This window comes from Calidris pugnax, unplaced genomic scaffold (genome assembly GCF_001431845.1).
Source record: "Calidris pugnax isolate Ruff unplaced genomic scaffold, ASM143184v1 scaffold14, whole genome shotgun sequence".
In the NCBI taxonomy this organism is placed as follows: domain Eukaryota; kingdom Metazoa; phylum Chordata; class Aves; order Charadriiformes; family Scolopacidae; genus Calidris; species Calidris pugnax.
Window position 1 is genome coordinate 726,730 of NW_015090793.1, and position 18,889 is coordinate 745,618.

The 18,889-nt window shown below is 40.6% G+C and overlaps 1 protein-coding gene and 1 long non-coding RNA gene across 2 annotated transcripts; one reads left to right on the forward strand and one right to left on the reverse strand.

Annotated features, from left to right (window-relative positions):
* Nucleotides 1-317: 317 nt before the first annotated feature.
* Nucleotides 318-12,009, forward strand: HS3ST1 (heparan sulfate-glucosamine 3-sulfotransferase 1). The gene is made up of 2 exons (XM_014936092.1): nt 318-541; nt 9,297-12,009. Exon 2 carries the CDS (start codon nt 9,425-9,427, stop codon nt 10,385-10,387), a length of 963 nt encoding a protein of 320 aa, XP_014791578.1. The 5' UTR covers nt 318-541; nt 9,297-9,424; the 3' UTR covers nt 10,388-12,009.
* LOC106884596 lies at nt 11,361-18,547 on the reverse strand. The gene is made up of 3 exons (XR_001411266.1): nt 18,442-18,547; nt 13,669-13,829; nt 11,361-11,502 (listed from the first exon to the last, which is right to left on the reverse strand). It is a non-coding gene; the product is annotated as an uncharacterized LOC106884596 (long non-coding RNA).
* Between the last annotated feature and the right edge of the window lie 342 nt (nt 18,548-18,889).

Below are 18,889 nucleotides of genomic sequence, written 5' to 3' on the forward strand. Positions count from 1 at the left end.
CCCTCTTCCAGTTTAAAACCATTACCCCTTCAATTTGCGTGGAAAACATTTCTCATACAAAATATTATACAAAAAAAAATTCATACGAAATATTATTTGTATGAATTATTATTTTTGCAGAGTGTGTGTGTGTGTGTGTGCTCACAGCGGTGCCGAGGCGCCGCCCGCACCCCATCGCCCCCCCCCAACTCCTCCCGTTCCCTCGCCCCGGCAGGTCGCCCGGTGGCCACCGTCGGAGCGGGGCGGGGCGGGGCGAGGGGGCGGGGCTTTCTCAGTGACGTAGTGCGGGGCGGGGCCGTACAAACAAGCTGGCGCCGGGCTCCGGTTGCGGCGCTTCCAGCCGGGCCGGGCGAGCGGCAGCGGGCGCTCGCTTTCCCCGGCTTCTCTCCGTCCCTCCTTCCTTCTTTCCTTCCTTCCTTCGCTTCCCTCCCTCCCCACACGCCGCCGTTACCGCCACCGGGCGCGCTACCCCCGGCTCCGCCGCCGCTGCCCCCCATGGAAGAGCGGGGCGGGCGCTGCCCCCCGGCTCCGCGCCCCGGCGGTGAGTGATGCGCGGTGGGGCGGGAGCGGCGGGTGTTGCCTTTGGGAAGTTCGGGGTGGAAGCGGGTGTGGGGGGCGATACGGAGGGGGTGGGTGTCTGTCCCCCAACCGAGGGGTTGCACCCCGTGCTACCGCCCGGCACCTGCTCCGCGGCCGCGGGAGGCGAGCGCCGCTGCGGGGCCGAGGAGGGCGTCTGACCGACCGCGTACAACCTGCCGGCACCGGGGAGGGATGCGCGGCAGGTACCCCGCACCCGCTGAGCCAGGCTCTGCCTGGTGTGTGTGTGTTGGGGACAACCAAGGATTAAAAAAAAAAAGAGATGGAAATGGTCCGCAGCACCTGGGCTGTAGGTCCGTCCAGGTTTGCCCCCTGGGCACTTTATTTCTTTACCTCCGGCGTTCCCGTGTGGTTAAATGGCGAGGGGGTGTGGAGGCAGGGTGGAGGCAGGGCGGCAGGGCTCCTACCTGACGGCGGAACAACTTGCAGAAGCTCCTCCGAGCGCCTTTGATGTGATCCCACGCCGGGCGCTGGATGCAGCGTGCTGAGCCCGCACATGCTGCGTGGGGCTGCAGGGAAAAGTGGGCTTTTTGGGCTGGCAGGAGAGCAGAAAGCCTTCACTCGAGCTCACTTCTGTTTTGAAGGACTGGCTCCCTAGAATACCACAGGGAGGGCTTGGTTATTGCAGTTCTCAATGTGCCTTTCAGGGTGAAGGGTGTTAAGATGTTCAAATCTTCTGGGGGTAAAAGGATGCTAGGAGGGAGGGATGGCAGTTCTGGTTTGGTCTTGTCTTCCAGCCACGCAAAAGATCAGGAACAGGCACCCGGCTAAGTACAGGCAATTCAATCACCTCAGTTGACTGGGAATTAAAGTATATGACCCTCTTTCCTCTCTCTGTTAGTGCAGTAGGTTGAGGGCTCTCCCTCACCCAAGACTGTTCCTCTTTGGATACAGGGAAGAAAAAAAAATATCATATGGGAAGTCCCATGAATATGAGGCTTGAAAGGCATGGGGATGGAGTGTCTGCAGGGATTGTCCTTCTGGCACCAGAGACCTATTCATTGCCCGCTCCCCCTGAGATCCTCTGCAGTGTGTATGGTATATGTACAGCAAGTAAAACATTTAGTAGAAGAGGTTCAATTCACTGTATGCCCATATATTGCCTGGCTCTAAAACTTAATATGGAATTATATATGTGAATGTAATAACTATTACAATTTACATCTGCTGGCATTTCTTGCACTCTCGAACAAGTGCATTTGCCACATTGCTTAGAAATGAGCACCTATCAGTAAGAGCACAGCTACTGGCAATAGCTTTAGCTATCTCTTGCACATCCACACTTTCAGTACCCACCTTTTTTTTTTTTTTTTTTTCCTTTTTGGAAAATGCAGAGATTTTTTGACATTACGTAGTCAAAAATGAATGCCTCCGGTAGGTCAGCAGTAAGATTATGCATCTGAAGCAAAGCCAGCTGCTGCAGTGGAGAGGCACTAATTTGACAGAAAATTCGGACCCCAGGTTTGCCAGGTTTCAGTCTGTGTCCCCTTCTTGTCAGCATACTACCTTGGCTATTCTGAATTAGCCATATGCTTCCACAGACACTACAGAAAAACAGAGTGGGTGGAAAACAGTTTTCCAATCCACAAGAATACATGCACCTACAGATACAAATAACTCTTCTGCCTTTCATTGGAAGAAACCAGAAATCTTTTTATTAGTCTGAGTAGTGTGGGATCTCTCCCTTCCCTCTTCTAGAAATGCCACGCAGAGCCAAGAAGCATCAGAGCCACAGAATACATCAAAGCTGATGGATTTCCATGAAAATTTTGATAATTAGATAAAGAAAACTGAAAATATTCCTGGGCAGTCCAAAATGGAAGATCCTGGTGGGTCATCTCACTTCTCACTCCAGAGCACAAGGGTTCCCTCCAGGTCACCGTGTAGTACTTCACTTAGTAAATTGATTGGTTTAGCGAAGTCTAATACACTGACGACCTCACCAGTGTGCACTCTGCTCCAGTATTAGCCTGAAGTCAGGAGGGTGAAAGACACAGAAACCAGCTTGGAATTTGAATTAAAAGATTGTTTGGAGGTTTGGGGGGGATGTTTTTATTGGTGTTTTAAATCTTACTGGTGTTTGAGGCAGGGCCCGCATCTACAGAGAGTGGTACAAAATTGCTTGGCAGAGGGAATGGGAATGAGATTGCTTAATCTGCTGTGTTCTCTTTTTCAATACATCCAGTTAAGGTGAGCCTTTGTAGAGAAAGGGAGCGAGACAGGACAGAGCCATCCTTTCACGCAGGCGGTTTTCTTGGGGACAGCTTTGATGAATTGGGAAGCAACTCTATTAACTGAGGAATAGCCTTCTGCTTCCTCATTAGAATGTGACCCACTTTGCTTGGGAAGTGGGGTGGGGAGTAATTTCTGGATTTTGAATTGAACATTTGAGCTGACGAGGGGATAGAGGAAGCAGTGTACCCTTTCTCTTAGTGGAAAAAAATTGAGTCCTGACAAGTACTAGAAAATTGCTAGAAGGTGGTAGGGAGATTCCATATTAGCATTCAGTAGAAAAAATTTATCCGCTTCCTGAGCTATTCAAGTTTATTTTTATTCTGCTGTAACATCCCATTTTATTTTTACCTGCGTGATGTTCTCTGGAATCTAGGGTATTCTCTCTTCTAAAAATTTTTATGATCTCTTGGCATGAAAGATTGCAGTGGTCCCTTCTGACCTTAAGAAAGAGAGTGCATGTTATATATAACTACAGTCTATTATAAATTTGCTACTTTATTGCTCACACTGGAGCTGAACTCCTTCTTTAGAAGTCATGAACTGGTGACCTAGCTAATTTGTATAAACCGTATTTATCACAGCAGGTGCAGAAATATAGCAGATTTCAGCCAAAAATACTTCCTACCAAGTCAGCCTTTCTCAGCTTGTTAAATTCCTCTAACCAAAATTTAGAGCTTTTAAAGTATATTTCTGAAGTCTTAGAGCTGATAGACAATATATCATCTTAACAGCACTGAAATTATGATTAGATTTCTTAACATGCTGACTATAAAAGTTAAAGCCATGGTTTAATCGCTACTGGGTTTGCAGCATTTTTTTTAATAGAATTTGGGAAATGTACCTAGACAGTATCATTTATGCACTGTAATACAGGTTCATACAGTTACTTATTTTTTTACCTCCCCTCTAATGCACAGATGTCTTTTTTATATATGATGAGATGATCAATAGTTTATGCCCATAGAGGTCTATGGCTTCAATGGTATATAGTTCTATTTAATTGAATACAGTTGTCTCTGTAGCACTCACTAAAGTAGGCAATTAGTAGTTAATTACTGGGAACTAGAATTTGAGCATTTCATTGGCACATGTTGTTTAAAACTTTTGTTAAAATGTGATTGAAAAAACTGTGAGGGGGAAGTGTGGGAAGCATTTCTTCATGAAGAGGGCATTGTGAGACAGTTTAATAGTTAAAAATAGCAAAATGCACAGTACATTTCCAAGGGAAAAAAATGTTTCACAAAGTAGATTAGATTTTTTTAAAAAAAAAATCACTCTCTTTACTGCTCTTGACTGAGCTTTAAGTGATAGCTGTCCTAGAGTTTTATGCTAACTGGATACAAAGTATCACTTGAAAGATCTCATACAAACAACTAAGGAATATATCCTCTGGTAGACACCATCTATTCTTAGGGGATGGGACTATACACTATTCATATCAATGACTTCTTGAAGAATTTCAACTGCACTACAATTGAACTGGTGCGGGTTTTTTAAGCACATCACTGAATACAAATTTTCAGATGACTGACTTCATCAGTTTATAAAGTTGTTTATAGAGTTGGTTAACTCAGTTATGGATTATTTTTTTTCCCCCTGGTATAAGAAGCCAGCATAGCAGATGTGTGGGTTGTACAGAACAGCCTGCTTTGACCAGCAATGTTAGTCTTGTATTTTGCAGTACTGAGTGCCCAAGTATGTGCAAAGGAAAATACAGCCCATAAACTGTCCTGAGGTTCTATCACATCTGCAAAACTAAATATACTTTATAAGAACGGAATGTCTCCCTCAGATTTTCTGCTCTGATCTCCCTCTAGAGACAAATTTTAGCAACTGATCTATGGTTCTCATTCATGCCAGACTGTGCTTTTTTGGATGCCTGGGCAAAGATCTCTCCAGTGAAGGGCTTCAGTTCTGCAAGGAGAGAAAGCTAGGACAGCTGAAACTTAACATCTTCATCCTCAGTCCCTAGAGAAACATAAAAACACAGCTGTCCTTTCATGAAGGTGAAGTCACCTGCTTGTTCATGGAAAAAGTGTAGTCATCCCTCTCCCAGTCACTGTCCTAGCAGCAACCGTGTCCCATTAGCTCTGCTGAACCCCTCCGTGGATTGCTGTGGGCTTTTTTTGTGAAACATCCCCCTGTCAGATATGCCAGCAGCCTCTACCTGTCACTGACTCCGTATGTTCCCTCGTACCCATTTGGGCACCTAAATGAAGGGTTCTTATGAAAGTTCAGAACTAAATCCACCCCCAATAAAAATGAGGTTAGCAGTCCAGGAGAAAGCTATCTTATTTTTTAAATACTAATTTGACTAAAATTATATATAATCTGGGTAGGTGAGGGGTCTAGAGCATGAGTCTTACAAGGAGTGGCTGAGGGAACTGGGGTTGTTTAATCTGGAGAAAAGGAGGCTGAGGGGAGACCTATCTCTCTCTACAACTACCTGCAAGGAGGTTGTAGTGAGATTGGAGTAGGTCTCTTCTCCCGACAAGAGGAGATAGCCTCAAGTTGTGCCAGAGGAGGTTTAGATTTGATATTAGGAAAAATTTCTTCACTGAGAGGGTTACCAGGCATTGGAACATGCTGCCCATGGAAGCGGTTGAATCGCCATCCCTGGAGGTGTTTAAAAGACAGGTAGATGTGGTGCTGAGGGACATGGTTTAGTGGTGGTTTTGGCAGTGTTAGGTTAACAGTTGGACTTGATGATCTTAAAGGTCCCTTCCAACCGAGATGATTCCATGATTCTAGTTTTAGCCATCCCATTGAGTGAGGGTAAACATACTGAGGCGTTAAAATACTTTGGTGGTGCGGTAAGAGATAGTCAGAAGTCATAAAACAGTGACATATGTTTCAAAGAGCGCTGTAATATGCTTGTAAGTTGATGAATTTTGGCAGCTCTGGCCCTCAAACTGCTTTTACTGAGAAAAGCTTCCATTTATTTCCAAGTTACTATTACTTTTGAAGAGGTTTTAATCATGAAAGCTGAATTGATTGGCAATGTCCACATAGAATCTTGTTGAATAAACAGTATGGCACATTTTGTTAATTAATTGGAGAAAGCTGGAGAAAAGATTAAGCAAAAGCAATCAGACTTTTTGAAAAGTCTTGGTATAATCTTTAAAGCGCCATTTAACACAAACTGTTTCTTTTACTAACTTGCTCGTTTACTTGAAGTCAACACAATAGTAATGACTGTCAGTTAATTTTTTTTGTACTAATCTGGAATACGAAGTCACTGAGTGAAGTCACGTATGATCTGCATGACTTGTGGAAGCAGAGGAGAGTATTCTTAAAGCAGAGAAATTATTTGGCAGAGTGGCTGCTATAAACTCTTTAGTGCATGCTGCTTGTTGTTGAAACAGGTTTTTTTAGAGCCATAAATTATAAAGCTATGGAATACACGTTTGCATCGTTTATATAAACTGCTGTAATTCTAGCCACCGAACTGCAGATCTGCATAAAGTGTTAAAGAGGACTTAAGTGAAGAATGACAACCAATTTATATGCCGTTTTATTCCTGGACACCGCTTTGCCCACACAACATATGTTGTACGCTGAATTTAGAGGCACACTCGTGTCCATTGTGTTGCATTAGTCTAACACAACAAAATAATTGATCCGGCTATCAAACCTAAACAGTTTGAGAGAATCAAAAGAGAATGGAAAGAAAAGGTGGACAAAGTCTTATTGCTTGCAAAAAAAACAGCAATAGCGCAAAGGTACTTTGAATAATTACTGATATGGTTCTTTGGGTGTGCATAAAGACAGTAAATGCTATGGGCACTGTAGCAGTGTTCTGCGGGGCGAGAACACCTGATGCACACCTGAACAAATAGCTGGGGAGGAACAAAGAAATTCTGCATGTCTGAAACAGAAGATACTCCCATGTTATTCTGAGGTCTAATGTTGCAACAGAAAACAGTTGCTTTTGTTTATTAGAAAAAAATAAATAAAGAATTAAGAATGGGAAGACGCTGAGGCCCTTGGTACCTGGAATATTCCAAGTCTGATTTCAAAAAAGCAATGTCAGCCAACACAAGATTAGAATTACAGTTAAAGGACACCTTGCTGTGTCTTTTATTTCCCCCCAACACTCCCATGCTGTACTCAGCCACAGGAAGACTTGAATAAAAAAGTTGGCAACTGAGTAGTATGCGAACTATGAATTAAAAATGAACAGTCCCAATGAATTCGTGTATATATAGTTTGTTTAAAATAAAATCCCAGCAGTGTGGTTTCACTAATATCTAAGACAGCCTATTGCAAAACGCAGTCAGACTGATGCTAATAGCCGCTAAGAAATAAGGGTTCCTACCATTAGGCTTTAACTTAACTCCTTTCAACAACAGGAAATTTCCAGTGTTCCTCACTGGAATCCTATTATGCTTTTCCAGTAAGGTGTTAAGACAACAACTCAGGCTTACTATTTATGGAGCTAGTGACTCTTAAAATATACTCTGGAGTAAGTGGCTATTCCTTTAATCTGTGACCTTAAAATTCAGCAAGAGTTGATATTTTGCTGCTCTTATGTACTGGACTGACCATTGGTCACTGATCTAATCCAGCTGGTGCTGTACCATTGGCAGCATCCACCATGAATTTAGCCATATCAAATTGTCTGACACCCGGTGTCCCCCGCACTGCCATCCTTCCTCAGTGTGAGGCTAATAATTAAGGTTATCTCTTGTTAAAATTGAAGTAGATTGGTCTTTCTCAGCTTAACGGGAATGGTGAGGACAGGGAAGGAGAGCAGAAAATTAATGATGGCAGCCAAAATGTGGAGATCTTTCAGCCAGATAAAACTTAACAGGCACCAAAAATGGAAGAACAACAAATTTCTCTGGAAAGTTGCCTCACATCAGGCATCACAGAACAGCCCAGGGCATGACCTTCTGCCCAAGACAGGGCATGCCCACCAGCTCAAAGCCTGCAGGCACACACTCTTTGGACTTCACATCTATCAGGACACTTTGCTTCCCTCTCCTCCCAGCCTTGATTTCTGCTTCCTAGCTATGTCTCTGCCTTGTAGCCCTTTAAAAGTGATTAGAAAAAGGGAAAGCATAAAAGTAATAATCAGTGGCAAACATCAGGAAGCAGACCTGCTCCATTCAGGATGGAGTCATGACCTCTGTAAATGCAAAGCTATCAAAAAGAACTTTCTAGATCACTTAGAAACACATCATTAGTCCTTGTCACACTGGGACTTGGCTTATTGTGGAAAAGTCATTAGTTTCTTTTCAGATCCTCTGGAGAATTTCCAAAACCTAGCCCTTGCATTTCCTCACGTTGTTCGTATGTAAGTTTGTATTTCAGCCCTTGTTAGCTGGTACAGTACGTCCCACTCCAAGCTTAAATTCATAATTGCAGTAGCCTACTAAGGAAGGCAAAGCAGTCAGGTGCTATGCCACTGTGGGTTCCACGTCTAAACGGAATTAGGAAATACCAAAATCATACTTGCACCAGCCCTCCACCGAGGTTATAAAGCCTTTGGAAGGGATCATGATTTGGGGAGCTTGCGTACACAGCCAGCTCATAACATTGTAGTCTAACAGCTATGTGATGTGTGAGGCCATTAAGATTTCACTTCAAACATTGCATTAAAAACACCCTGACCTTTAAATGGAGTTCAGTGGTGGTATTTAACAGTCTTTTGATAAAGTCAGTTGTTTACATCACAGCAGCTTGCTGTGTAACCCTTGAAATGACCTTCAGAAATCTCCATTTTGTATTTTCTTTCCTGAGTCTCATGACTGGAACCAGAGCTCTTTTAGCATTTTGTTGATGCAGTCATTCTGTAGACTGTGGATTCATTATTTTATCATTTTGAAATGCTAACTTCACATAAAAATGACACAAATTCAACTTTTCCTTGGTCTACTACTCACCCAGAGCTCTTCCTAACTTCTTCCTAGGAGAACATTACCTTCCCATGGCTGGGCAGCTCTATCTATATTGCGTGAGCCTTTTCCCCAGGAGTCTTAATGTCTAAGGTTGCTGTCACATAGTCCTTTAGGAGGCTCTAATTCCCAGACTTCCTACAAGACCCTCAGGTTTTAGGAATGCTCTTTTGCTCCAGTCCACACCTTTTCCTTTTTATGTTTTGTTTCCAAGATAAGCCTATTCTTGCAGATAAAAAAAAACTTACTTAATTGCCTTGTGATTGTGGTTCAGTTCTAATGAAATTGGATTTTAAATAAAAATAAAAAAAATAATATTCTAGATGCAAGAGAAAGGTTCAGAATGTTCATGTCTCCTGATGACTGGAAATAATTTTCTTATAGGATTATTGTATGCACCTGTCTTTTGAATAATTTAATTATACCAATTGATCTGTGAGCCTAGAGTCAGGAAAGCTGAAGAAGTTTGTTCAGTTGTGAAAATCAAGATACTTGCAGAGTAGCTTTAGTACTGATATGCCTGAGTATAAAATAATGTGCTTCTTTTTCTTTTCCCTCTTTCAGCAAAGTTTCTGTTTGAGAAATACGCGTTCACTCAGCAAAACAAAAACAACTTTTAAAGGCTGTTCTCAGTGGAAAACACTCTATGCCCCATTACCTGCTTGAGTGAAACCAGACTAAGAACTTCTGTCATGGCAGCTTTTCTGCTGGGAGCTGTGTTGCTTATTGTTCAACCTGAGATAGTGCCTTCCAGACCGGCTATAAATTCGAAGACTGAGACTTCTTCTCAGTCTGTTCAGAGAGAGCTTTTAAAGAAAACATCTCAAAAAAATGACTTCAAGGAGAACATTCATTCTAATGGATCGTGCCGGCAGCTGCCACAGACTATCATTATTGGAGTAAGAAAAGGTGGAACAAGAGCTTTGTTGGAGATGTTGAGTCTCCATCCAGACATTGCAGCAGCAGAAAGTGAAGTTCACTTCTTTGACTGGGAAGATCATTATAGAAATGGATTGCAGTGGTATATTAATCAAATGCCATTCTCTTATCCCCATCAGATCACCGTGGAAAAAACTCCAGCATATTTCACATCACCTAAAGTGCCTGAAAGAGTTTATAACATGAACGAATCAATGAGACTACTCCTTATTTTAAGAGACCCCAGTGAGAGAGTACTATCAGATTACACCCAAGTGTTCTATAATCACATGCAGAAGCACAAGCCGTATCCATCCATTGAACAATTCCTGATTAAAGATGGTGAACTCAACGTGGACTACAAGGCAATAAACAGAAGCTTGTACTACATTCACATGCAAAACTGGCTGAAGTATTTTCCTCTGGATCATATCCACATTGTAGATGGGGATAAACTGATCAAAGATCCCTTCCCAGAAATAGAGAAAGTAGAGAGATTTTTGAAGTTATCACCACAGATAAATGCTTCAAACTTTTATTTCAATAAAACTAAAGGCTTCTACTGCCTGAGAGACAGTGGTAGGGAGCGTTGTTTACATGAGTCAAAAGGACGAGCGCACCCACAAGTAGATACCCGGTTGCTCGAGAAACTGCATGAATATTTCCATGAACCCAATAAGAAATTTTTTGAACTTGTGGGCAGAACGTTTGACTGGCACTCATTTGTGGCAAGTTAGTGATAAGCTTCAGAACAGATTGTTCCAGTGTACATTTAGAAATTTTAAAAAGGGCATTTAAGCTATAATTTATTTGTAAAGTCCATAAATACTTCTGTACAGTATTAGATTCACAATTGCCATATATACTAGTTATATTTTTCTACTTGTTAAATTTCAAAGCATTTTGTATTGTTTTTCATGGTTGTTAACATTGTGTATGATGTGTCTATATGAAGAAACTAAATTATTTCACTGCAGAAGATGGTCTCTTGAGAATGCGTTGTCTTTTTAATAAATAAGAAATTCATTTCAACAGAACCTTTCAGAAATTATTTGAATACTTTGGCCTTTCTGGACTATTCTGGACTTTCTCCTCCAATTGCTAAGGAATATACTAAACTTTACATTTCCTTTTTTCCTGCTTTAAAGAAAAAAATGTGGTTTAATAATTTCTTTTTCAATGTTGTACTTAGCAAACTGTTCCATCCTGCTTCATAAAATTATTTCCTGATAAAGTGGTGGTACTTATACATATTGGGACATGTACACCCAAAGGACAATGGAAGTGTCTGTGTAATATGACATAAACTGCTGTACTTCCCTTCCTACTTAATGTTATAATAAGTGCTCCTCAACTTCTTTGGCAGTACAGTACAGGTTTCATGGCAGATTTTTAAAGATTCTGTGGGGGCAAGCTCATAAAAGCCAGAGTTATGGTCCGAAATATGGTCAACCTGAAAACTTCCTACAATCTCTGAATGTATATATACTTTATAAAGAAGGAGAGTTGAGAGAAGAGTTTAAGCAATATAGGGACATTTTCAAGGTTGCTTGTGACTGTTCTTATGTTTTATAGCGCATTTATGCTTTGCCATCTCTGGAAACAAACATACCAGAAAAATTAGTTGGTTTACATTCCAGTAAGTAGCAGCTTCATTCATATAAATATTACCACATTTGTACCCCATTTAAGGCTGTTTTCCATAGGTCGAGCAGGAGCTTTCTGCACCTGAATAGTGCCCATGGGCTACTGTTCATTTCATCTCCTTCCAATAACCATGATGCTGTCTTGATTAGACTTGTGTGTTGTGGGATTAACCCCAGTTCCAGGAACTTTTATGGTCTTCCATCTGCTAGAAATGGAAGTTAGATGTTAGTGCATTGGTAAAAATTGCAGCTGTCCTTGTAGTAGTAGTTACAATCTCTTGTTAGCCATCAATTTCTGGAGTTAGAGTTAATCCTGGTTCCGCACAAGGCTTACTATGGAACTTTTATTCTGAACTCCTAATTTTCATTTTATGGTCTTGAGTTTAGCCATTGAATGTGCAGTGGCAACACCATGTAAATTTGAGCTTGTAACTGATCCTTCATAAAATTTAAATGTAGATTCATTAATATTTTTTTTCTGGTGAGATGGTGCAAACTTGGGCACTATGACAAGGTATTGTCTGGATGCAAATATCCCATATTATGCTGCTTGCATGAACATTTGCAGATGCTGCCCCTCTCTCCCACTCCTTGTGCACCTGCCCAAGCTGTATTCAACCTCAGAGAGGTTGGTGTTGTTTTATAAAGTAGACCTTTGACGAAAGCCTACAATGAAATGGTATTGTACTCAATAAAATATTTTCCGAATTGCATCTTTCATTTCTCCTTTGTTCATCAATTTCTAGGTTGGAAGTCCAGAATTTAGGATTCAACTCCATTTTAAATGTTACTTAAGAATTTAGCTGTAGCCTGGTGCATTGATTAGAAAGCAGTTATTTGCTAGTGGGCTGTGCCTGTGTGTTCCATTGCTGACCTAGAATATACAAGGAGGGAAAGTTTCTTGTAGCAATAACACTGAATCTTAAATGAGGCAGATGCCAAAAATAACAGGATTATAGTACCATCACGCTCCTATTAAAGTTTTAGAAAGGATAAATTCAACGGTGTTTTGTGTAAGGTGGGGCAATATTGTTTTTCTATGCTCTTTATTCCATTTCCCTGCTAATGTGATCTCTGCAGGAGTCATCTGGACCTAAGAGATTTTGGCCCAGACACTATTTGGGTCACTATTAATATGGTAGTGCTAGGACCTTGTAGCATGTTCTCTCTAAGTTCAGGAGGATAAGTGACCACTTTAGTGGGACACCCTGAAGCACCAGCTCACATGACTCATGCCCTAGACCCTAAGTTCAAGGCAGCATCACACCGCACGTGTACACCTTGTGCAGGGATGGCATGATCATACAGAACCTTATCCTGGAGATTGCACAGCTAGCTGTGTGGTAGCCATGATGGCAATGGACAATAATTCACACCCACACTATTAATAATGGCAATATTTAGCTGCCGTAGATGTTCAAGAGTTACAATAGTTCAAGAGTTACAATATTTAAAACTAGGATTCTGAGTGTGAATTTTCAGCTTAACAAGGGCAACATTCACTTTCCACACTGTATTTAAATACATTTGCTAGACTGTTTCTAAAGAAGTGCTAAATAGTAACAAAAGCCAAAAGAAGACAGTGAAGAGAGAATGAAAGAAAGAGGCTGAAGCACATTCCGATTGGGACTGTAGAGACGCCAATAGCGAGCTTTGAAGTCATGCAGTATCTATTCATAAAAGAAAAAAAGAAAAAAATCCCTGAAAATACCTTTCCAGTGTTGTGCAATACAGCTCTTTATTTCTGTAAAACTCTACCATCTCAGGTTTAAAGTACAACCACTTAGGTGTTGCTCCAGAGGCCTGTTTCCTCAGGGCAGCGAGCCAAGTCTGTGATTGCTCTTGCAAATATAAAATAAATACAACACTTTATGAGAATTCAATGTCCAATTCGAAGCTTACCACTGCCCTTGAGTACAAGGGGAAATGCCAATCAAGTCATTAGTTAGGGTGGCACTGCAGGACTAAGTCTTGCCCTTTGCATCACAACATGGATTAGTGTGAGTCTTCAAAGCCAGATATTGTACCTGCAGAGGACAAAGTTTAAACTACGATGATTATCCCATGAACAGTGCTGAAAGAATATGGAAAGGGAAGGAAGTTTCCTAGGAAAAAATTACCAAAAGGTACTACTTCATCAAGAATATTGCTACATCTGCTGGTGGTGCTGTGTGATCCTCCTTTTGCATGTGCTTTGCTGTTCCTTGTACCTTTTTCCTGATGTTGTAGGTGAAGTAACATCTTCTGTGCTTGAATAAATCAACATTGTTTTGGAACTTCTCAGAAAAAAATCCATCCTTTTTTTAATCTTACTTGAACCTATTTGCATGGGGGATATGGTAGTTCTGAGTTGATGAGTGTGTGAGACTTACCACCACAGAATGTTTTAGGGGAAAACTTCATTACTTTGGGGCTCGAAGCTGACCGTTCCATATTTCCTTGTCTGCACGCGTTTTCATACTCAGTCTCTGCAGAAGGTCAGGGTTCTCATTCCCTGTTGGCATCCAAACAGATTTCAAATGTCTAAAGAGAACTGAAATGAAATAAGGCATATTTTATTTTCATGTATCTTTCTTCTGCTTTTCCTCTCATGGCTGACCAGATATCTAAGAAAATTCACGCATGCACCCCACAATTTAGAGGCTGTACATAAAAACTACTTCTCAGTAGTTCCTTGAGAGGAATACCCCTTCTCCTTTCCCTTTTTTAAAGTCTGTGACTTGGAAGTCCCAAATTAGCTCACACTAACGAAATTAGTGAATGAAATTATGCAGCAGTACATTAATATATGTTCTGTAATATATGTAATAATAAATAAAGTAATAAAATGTAAAAAAGGGCAAAAATATTAAATTAAACTAACATATGCCAACAAAGTGTGTTCTAGTTGCTCCTAGGTACACATCAGCTGAAATGTTTGCAAGTATGCGCTCCTATAGCTGTATCATTACTCTTTTCTCATTCTTAACCAAGTAACTTTTATTTATATGACTCTACCTAAGTGCCCAGTTATGCTGGAAAATTTTTATGTTCAATGTTAATTCCTTCATTTTGCAATTGTATTGGGAAGGCCAGATACAGATGGAAGCCATGCAACTATCTTATGAGCAAAAAAAACTTCTATTAATATTTTGCTTATCAAAAATAAATAAAATTGCATTTATATCTCCTAGAACATTACCAAAGGAGAGCAGTACTTTCTTTTCTTGCAACAATAATCCATCCACAGTAAATTTTCTGCTTAAGTACCACACAACAGTTGATGCAGTTTTTAAGTTAATAGTGCAATAAACTCAACAGTGATGCTGCAGATTTTAAATGCCTTCTGGGATATATAAAATATGCAAGTCAGGGTGGGGAGCAGCTGGATGCAGGGGAACAGCTGGTCTCATTGGTCTGAGAACACTTTTTTTTTTAACGATATGAGATGTGAAATTATTGGCTTGGATATCACTTTATGTTGTCTATGAAAGCATTGTCTTCAATTAACTTTGAAGTCAATAATACCATGATAATGATATAATCTTTTTACTTGCTATTGACATTAGGCTCTGTCAAAACACAGTTTAAGATACAAACCCCAAAGAGCAGGTGCATGAGGGATCCTTTAGTATAAAAAAATTTGTAATAGAACTCAGCTTCCATTATAAAGGTGCATTGGCTTGAACAAAGGACTGTTCTGAAATGAGTGGCAAAATTCTTCATTATTTAATTTGGATGAGGATTACAGAAACAGGAACCTGTATGAATTCACAGTAAAACAACTATCGTGCCCTCCCCTCCTTGGTTTCAAATCTATCAGTCAGCTGTATTTCAATAATAAGGAACAGGCCATCTTCCATGACTCAATGCCGTTCAGTCCAAATAATGCTTAGTTACAAAAAGAAGAGTTCTTGCAGTATTTCTTACACCAGTTAGACTTCTCAGGGTATCTCCTATTACTGAATTTTGTGAAATTCCTCTTTCCCCTCTAGTATGCCACTGTATCACATCTGTTCTATAATTAACTACTCTATTAACACTCTGTAAGAAAGTAGACCCATGATCTGATGGCACTTTTATAATGTACTGTTCAAATGAAGGGGAATTTGCAGCATTATGGGGTCCAAAACATGCTTTCTGTATATTTGCACTGATGACAGAATCAGAGAATAGTTTGGTTTGGAAGGGACCTTTAAAAATCTTCTAGTCCCAACCCCCCTGCAATGCGCAGGAACATCTTCAACTAGATCAGGTTGCTCAAAGTCCCATCCAGCCTGGTCTTGAACACTTCAAGAAATGGGGCATCTACCACCTATCTGGGCAATCTGTGCCAGTGTTCCACCACCCTCATAATTAAAAATTTCTTCCAGATTCCTTCCATAAATGTGATATATTTTAAAATTTAATTGAATAAAATTCAGCTTATTTGGTCTGTGTCATTGCATTACAGGAGCTACTATTGTCACACCATCACCTGCAAGTAGTTACCTAATGCATCTGGGAAATAGAAAGGCATAATCAAAGGAATATATTTTCTTTGTTGCTAGAGTAGCAGTTATGTTATTGGCAGTATTATGCAACTTTTGCCCATACTACAAATGGTAGCAGTATTTCTTTTCAAGTAATGAAAACCATTCCCTTAATCCATGTAGGAATGGGGTCTCTTTTCCCCTTCTGACTTTGTGTAAAGTACAAAGAGCAGGAATGCATGTTACATAGCCAGATAACAAAAGTTTACTTAAATGTAGCTAAACCAAAGATAACATAAGTGTGCATGTGCTGGAAGAAAATAAATTGGAACCATACTGTGTCTTTGTCTTATCATTCTCTTGCCTGAACATGTGTGTTCCTGTGCAAGGGGAATGTGAGAGGAAAAAAACCACGCTTTGCAGAAACAGAACCTAGTTCCTCCTGGCTGTCACGCTGGCTGGAGCCAGGGTTGGACATCCATGTGAACAGACAAGGACACTGGAAGTGGATAGTAAGGGAATGCTGAATACAGGGGAACATCTTATCATAGCCTCATTCCCTATGTTTACATCCTTACATATGATGAATAAGCACTCTTAGGAAAAACAGCTTCTTGCCCTGTTCTTGTCTGTGCCACCCAAACAGAGAAAAGGCATCCAAATCCATCCAAGTGTCAGCTGGTTCCCGTGCCTTAAGGCCTTTTTTTAAAAGGGAGTGTAGTATAATGCAATTAGACTTATTATTCACCTAAGTATCTAATCTTCCCCTTTTTTGTTTTTAAATTTGTACTGAGTTTTCCATCTGCTACAAATAAAAGGGTTTGATGAATAAATGATTTACAGCCTGCAGGAGGAGAAGAGTTCATATTAAACATTTTGCAGACAGGAGACTTGCAAAAGAGGATATTTTCTCATAGAAAAAAAAGAGCATCTGTGGACCAGTTGGTTTCTTGCTGACTAAGCCAACTGGGTTTCATACTATTTTTGGCAGTTTCCTTATTCTTGTGTGGGCTTCGGTTATATGAATTCCATAAGATATCTATTATTGAATATAGCTATATATCATTGAATATCAGGCGTGTTATGTTTTATGATGTTGGCATTAGTTTTCTAAGTTTATGTTAAAATCCTAGGGCCGTTTTTTCATACTTAATAAACTTGAGTCAGCTAATGCTCAGACATTCATAAACCAAAAAGAAAATAACATAAAAGTTAAACTGCCTCAAATGCTCCTTTTTTGTGATTCATACAACGGGTTTTTTTCTGCAGCCTTATGGAAGAAAGTTAAATTTCAAGCACGGTAAATAAAGGAAAGAATTTACTATCCCTTACAAATAGGGCAATGCATAAAAAATGGATTTTAGCAAGTGAAGTAACTGTTCAAGAAGTTGAACAGGGATTGACAGCTCAGGAAAGTGAAAAGGAAAGCCTTCCCTGTTCTCAGAACAAAGGTAAAATAGGTGTCACAGACTTTGTGGGGACCTGCAGAGTTCTGGTATGTTCCCTCCACCTTATCACAAGCAGGAGAGTTTTACTGCCTCTCACGCGTCACCAAAAGATGCTTTTTCCTCTCCTGTGCCCCAGGTTACTAGCCCTGAATTGGTCTGTTTAGCTGTGAGTATACTGGAAATGACAATTTAAACATAAAGGCAAACGTGGCTGAGTAGAACCGTCTCTCTTTGCCACCTACATAACTGCTTGCCTTACAAACAGTGACGCTGAACCAGCTGGGAGGAGAATGTGCCCAGTGCAGGCAGCAGGAGTACATTGCACTGACATCGCTGCTAAACTCTTCATTACCTTATGCAGCAGACAGCTTTGGCTTTGTTCCTACTAACTGAAGGGCCTCAGCTCTTCAAAATTGTGGCCATTTCTTTGGCAGACAGGCCATCATCTCTTGCGTTTGATTGTCTAGTAATAACTACTTGCCGGGAGGGTGATGCCCCTAAATTTCTTTTTCCCCAAACCAGTGATTCAGAATGTGATTTCAGCAGATACAAGCCACGGTTGAGCACTCAAAGATACTGCTTAATCTGGCCGAAGCTGGTCAGAGCTGTGCCAGAACAGGAGTGGATTCAGCTGAAAAAAGAACCCAAACAAAAACTGTTTTTTCAGCTGCATCAGGTCTCCGGTTCAGATCATCACGCAGTTCTGCAAACACAGGCAACGCTGAGCAGACTTGACTGTGAGACAGCTTTTCATTCCAACACTGCTACCGAAAATTAGCCTATCAAAATACAGAAGTCCTCACACATTGCAGCACTTTGAGATACCCCTGCCCTCTATTTGTACTGCCTTAGGGCTGGTGTAACTTTTTGGGAATTATCCTGTAAATTGGATCAGAGAACTGGTATATTTTTTTTTTTTTTAGATTTGCTTTAAAGCACCAGTCATGCAGAGACAACCAGAGAAGTGGCATTCTGTGGCCATTGTGGGAGGTGATACCAATTTTGCCACTCAGTGCTTTGTGCTGTGACACCACAGCCCTGTTGGGTACATCGCAGAATGACCTGTCGTCCCCCATTGAATCTTTCACGTTCAGACCAACCTGTAAACTGACAAATGCTCTTGACAAAATGTTTAAATGGAATGAATTCCCATACCTCATTTTTACCTCTTGACTGACATTAAACATAACAGTATTCAAACACTGTAAGTAAGGAGAAGCATGTGGTAAATGACCTTCAAACCCACCTGTGAGGACACCAGCGAAAGTGCAGAATTCCCCATGGCTCTCAAAATGTTCATCTCTCGAAGGGTTCCATTTACTTTTCCATTCAAGCCTTAATTTCTTTGGCTGTCTGCCAACAGAGGGTAGAGGGTCTGAGATAATTCCTGTTTCTGAAGGAGACACCTTTAGTATTACTCTTAGCCAATTTCACAAGGGATCTGTGCCACAGTTTCGTATTTTAGTTAAATATGTGATGGGTTCAATCAGTCAGAAAAAGAATGAAACTGTCTTCCCTATTCCAAAAGAATATACAATTCTTGATCATGTTTAACCAAAATTCTAGTAATTTGGAAAATATTTTTCTAAGAAGTAGGATTATTACCTCATTCTGCTCTCAGATACACTGATTAAACCTAGTGTCCTCCATCATCTGAGAAATGGAGACAATACTTTAGGTCCATAGATATAAAT

Excerpts from the sequence above, each read along its gene's own strand:
- HS3ST1 (XM_014936092.1), top strand. The coding sequence starts at position 9,425 with ATGGCAGCTTTTCTGCTGGGAGCTGTGTTGCTTATTGTTCAACCTGAG.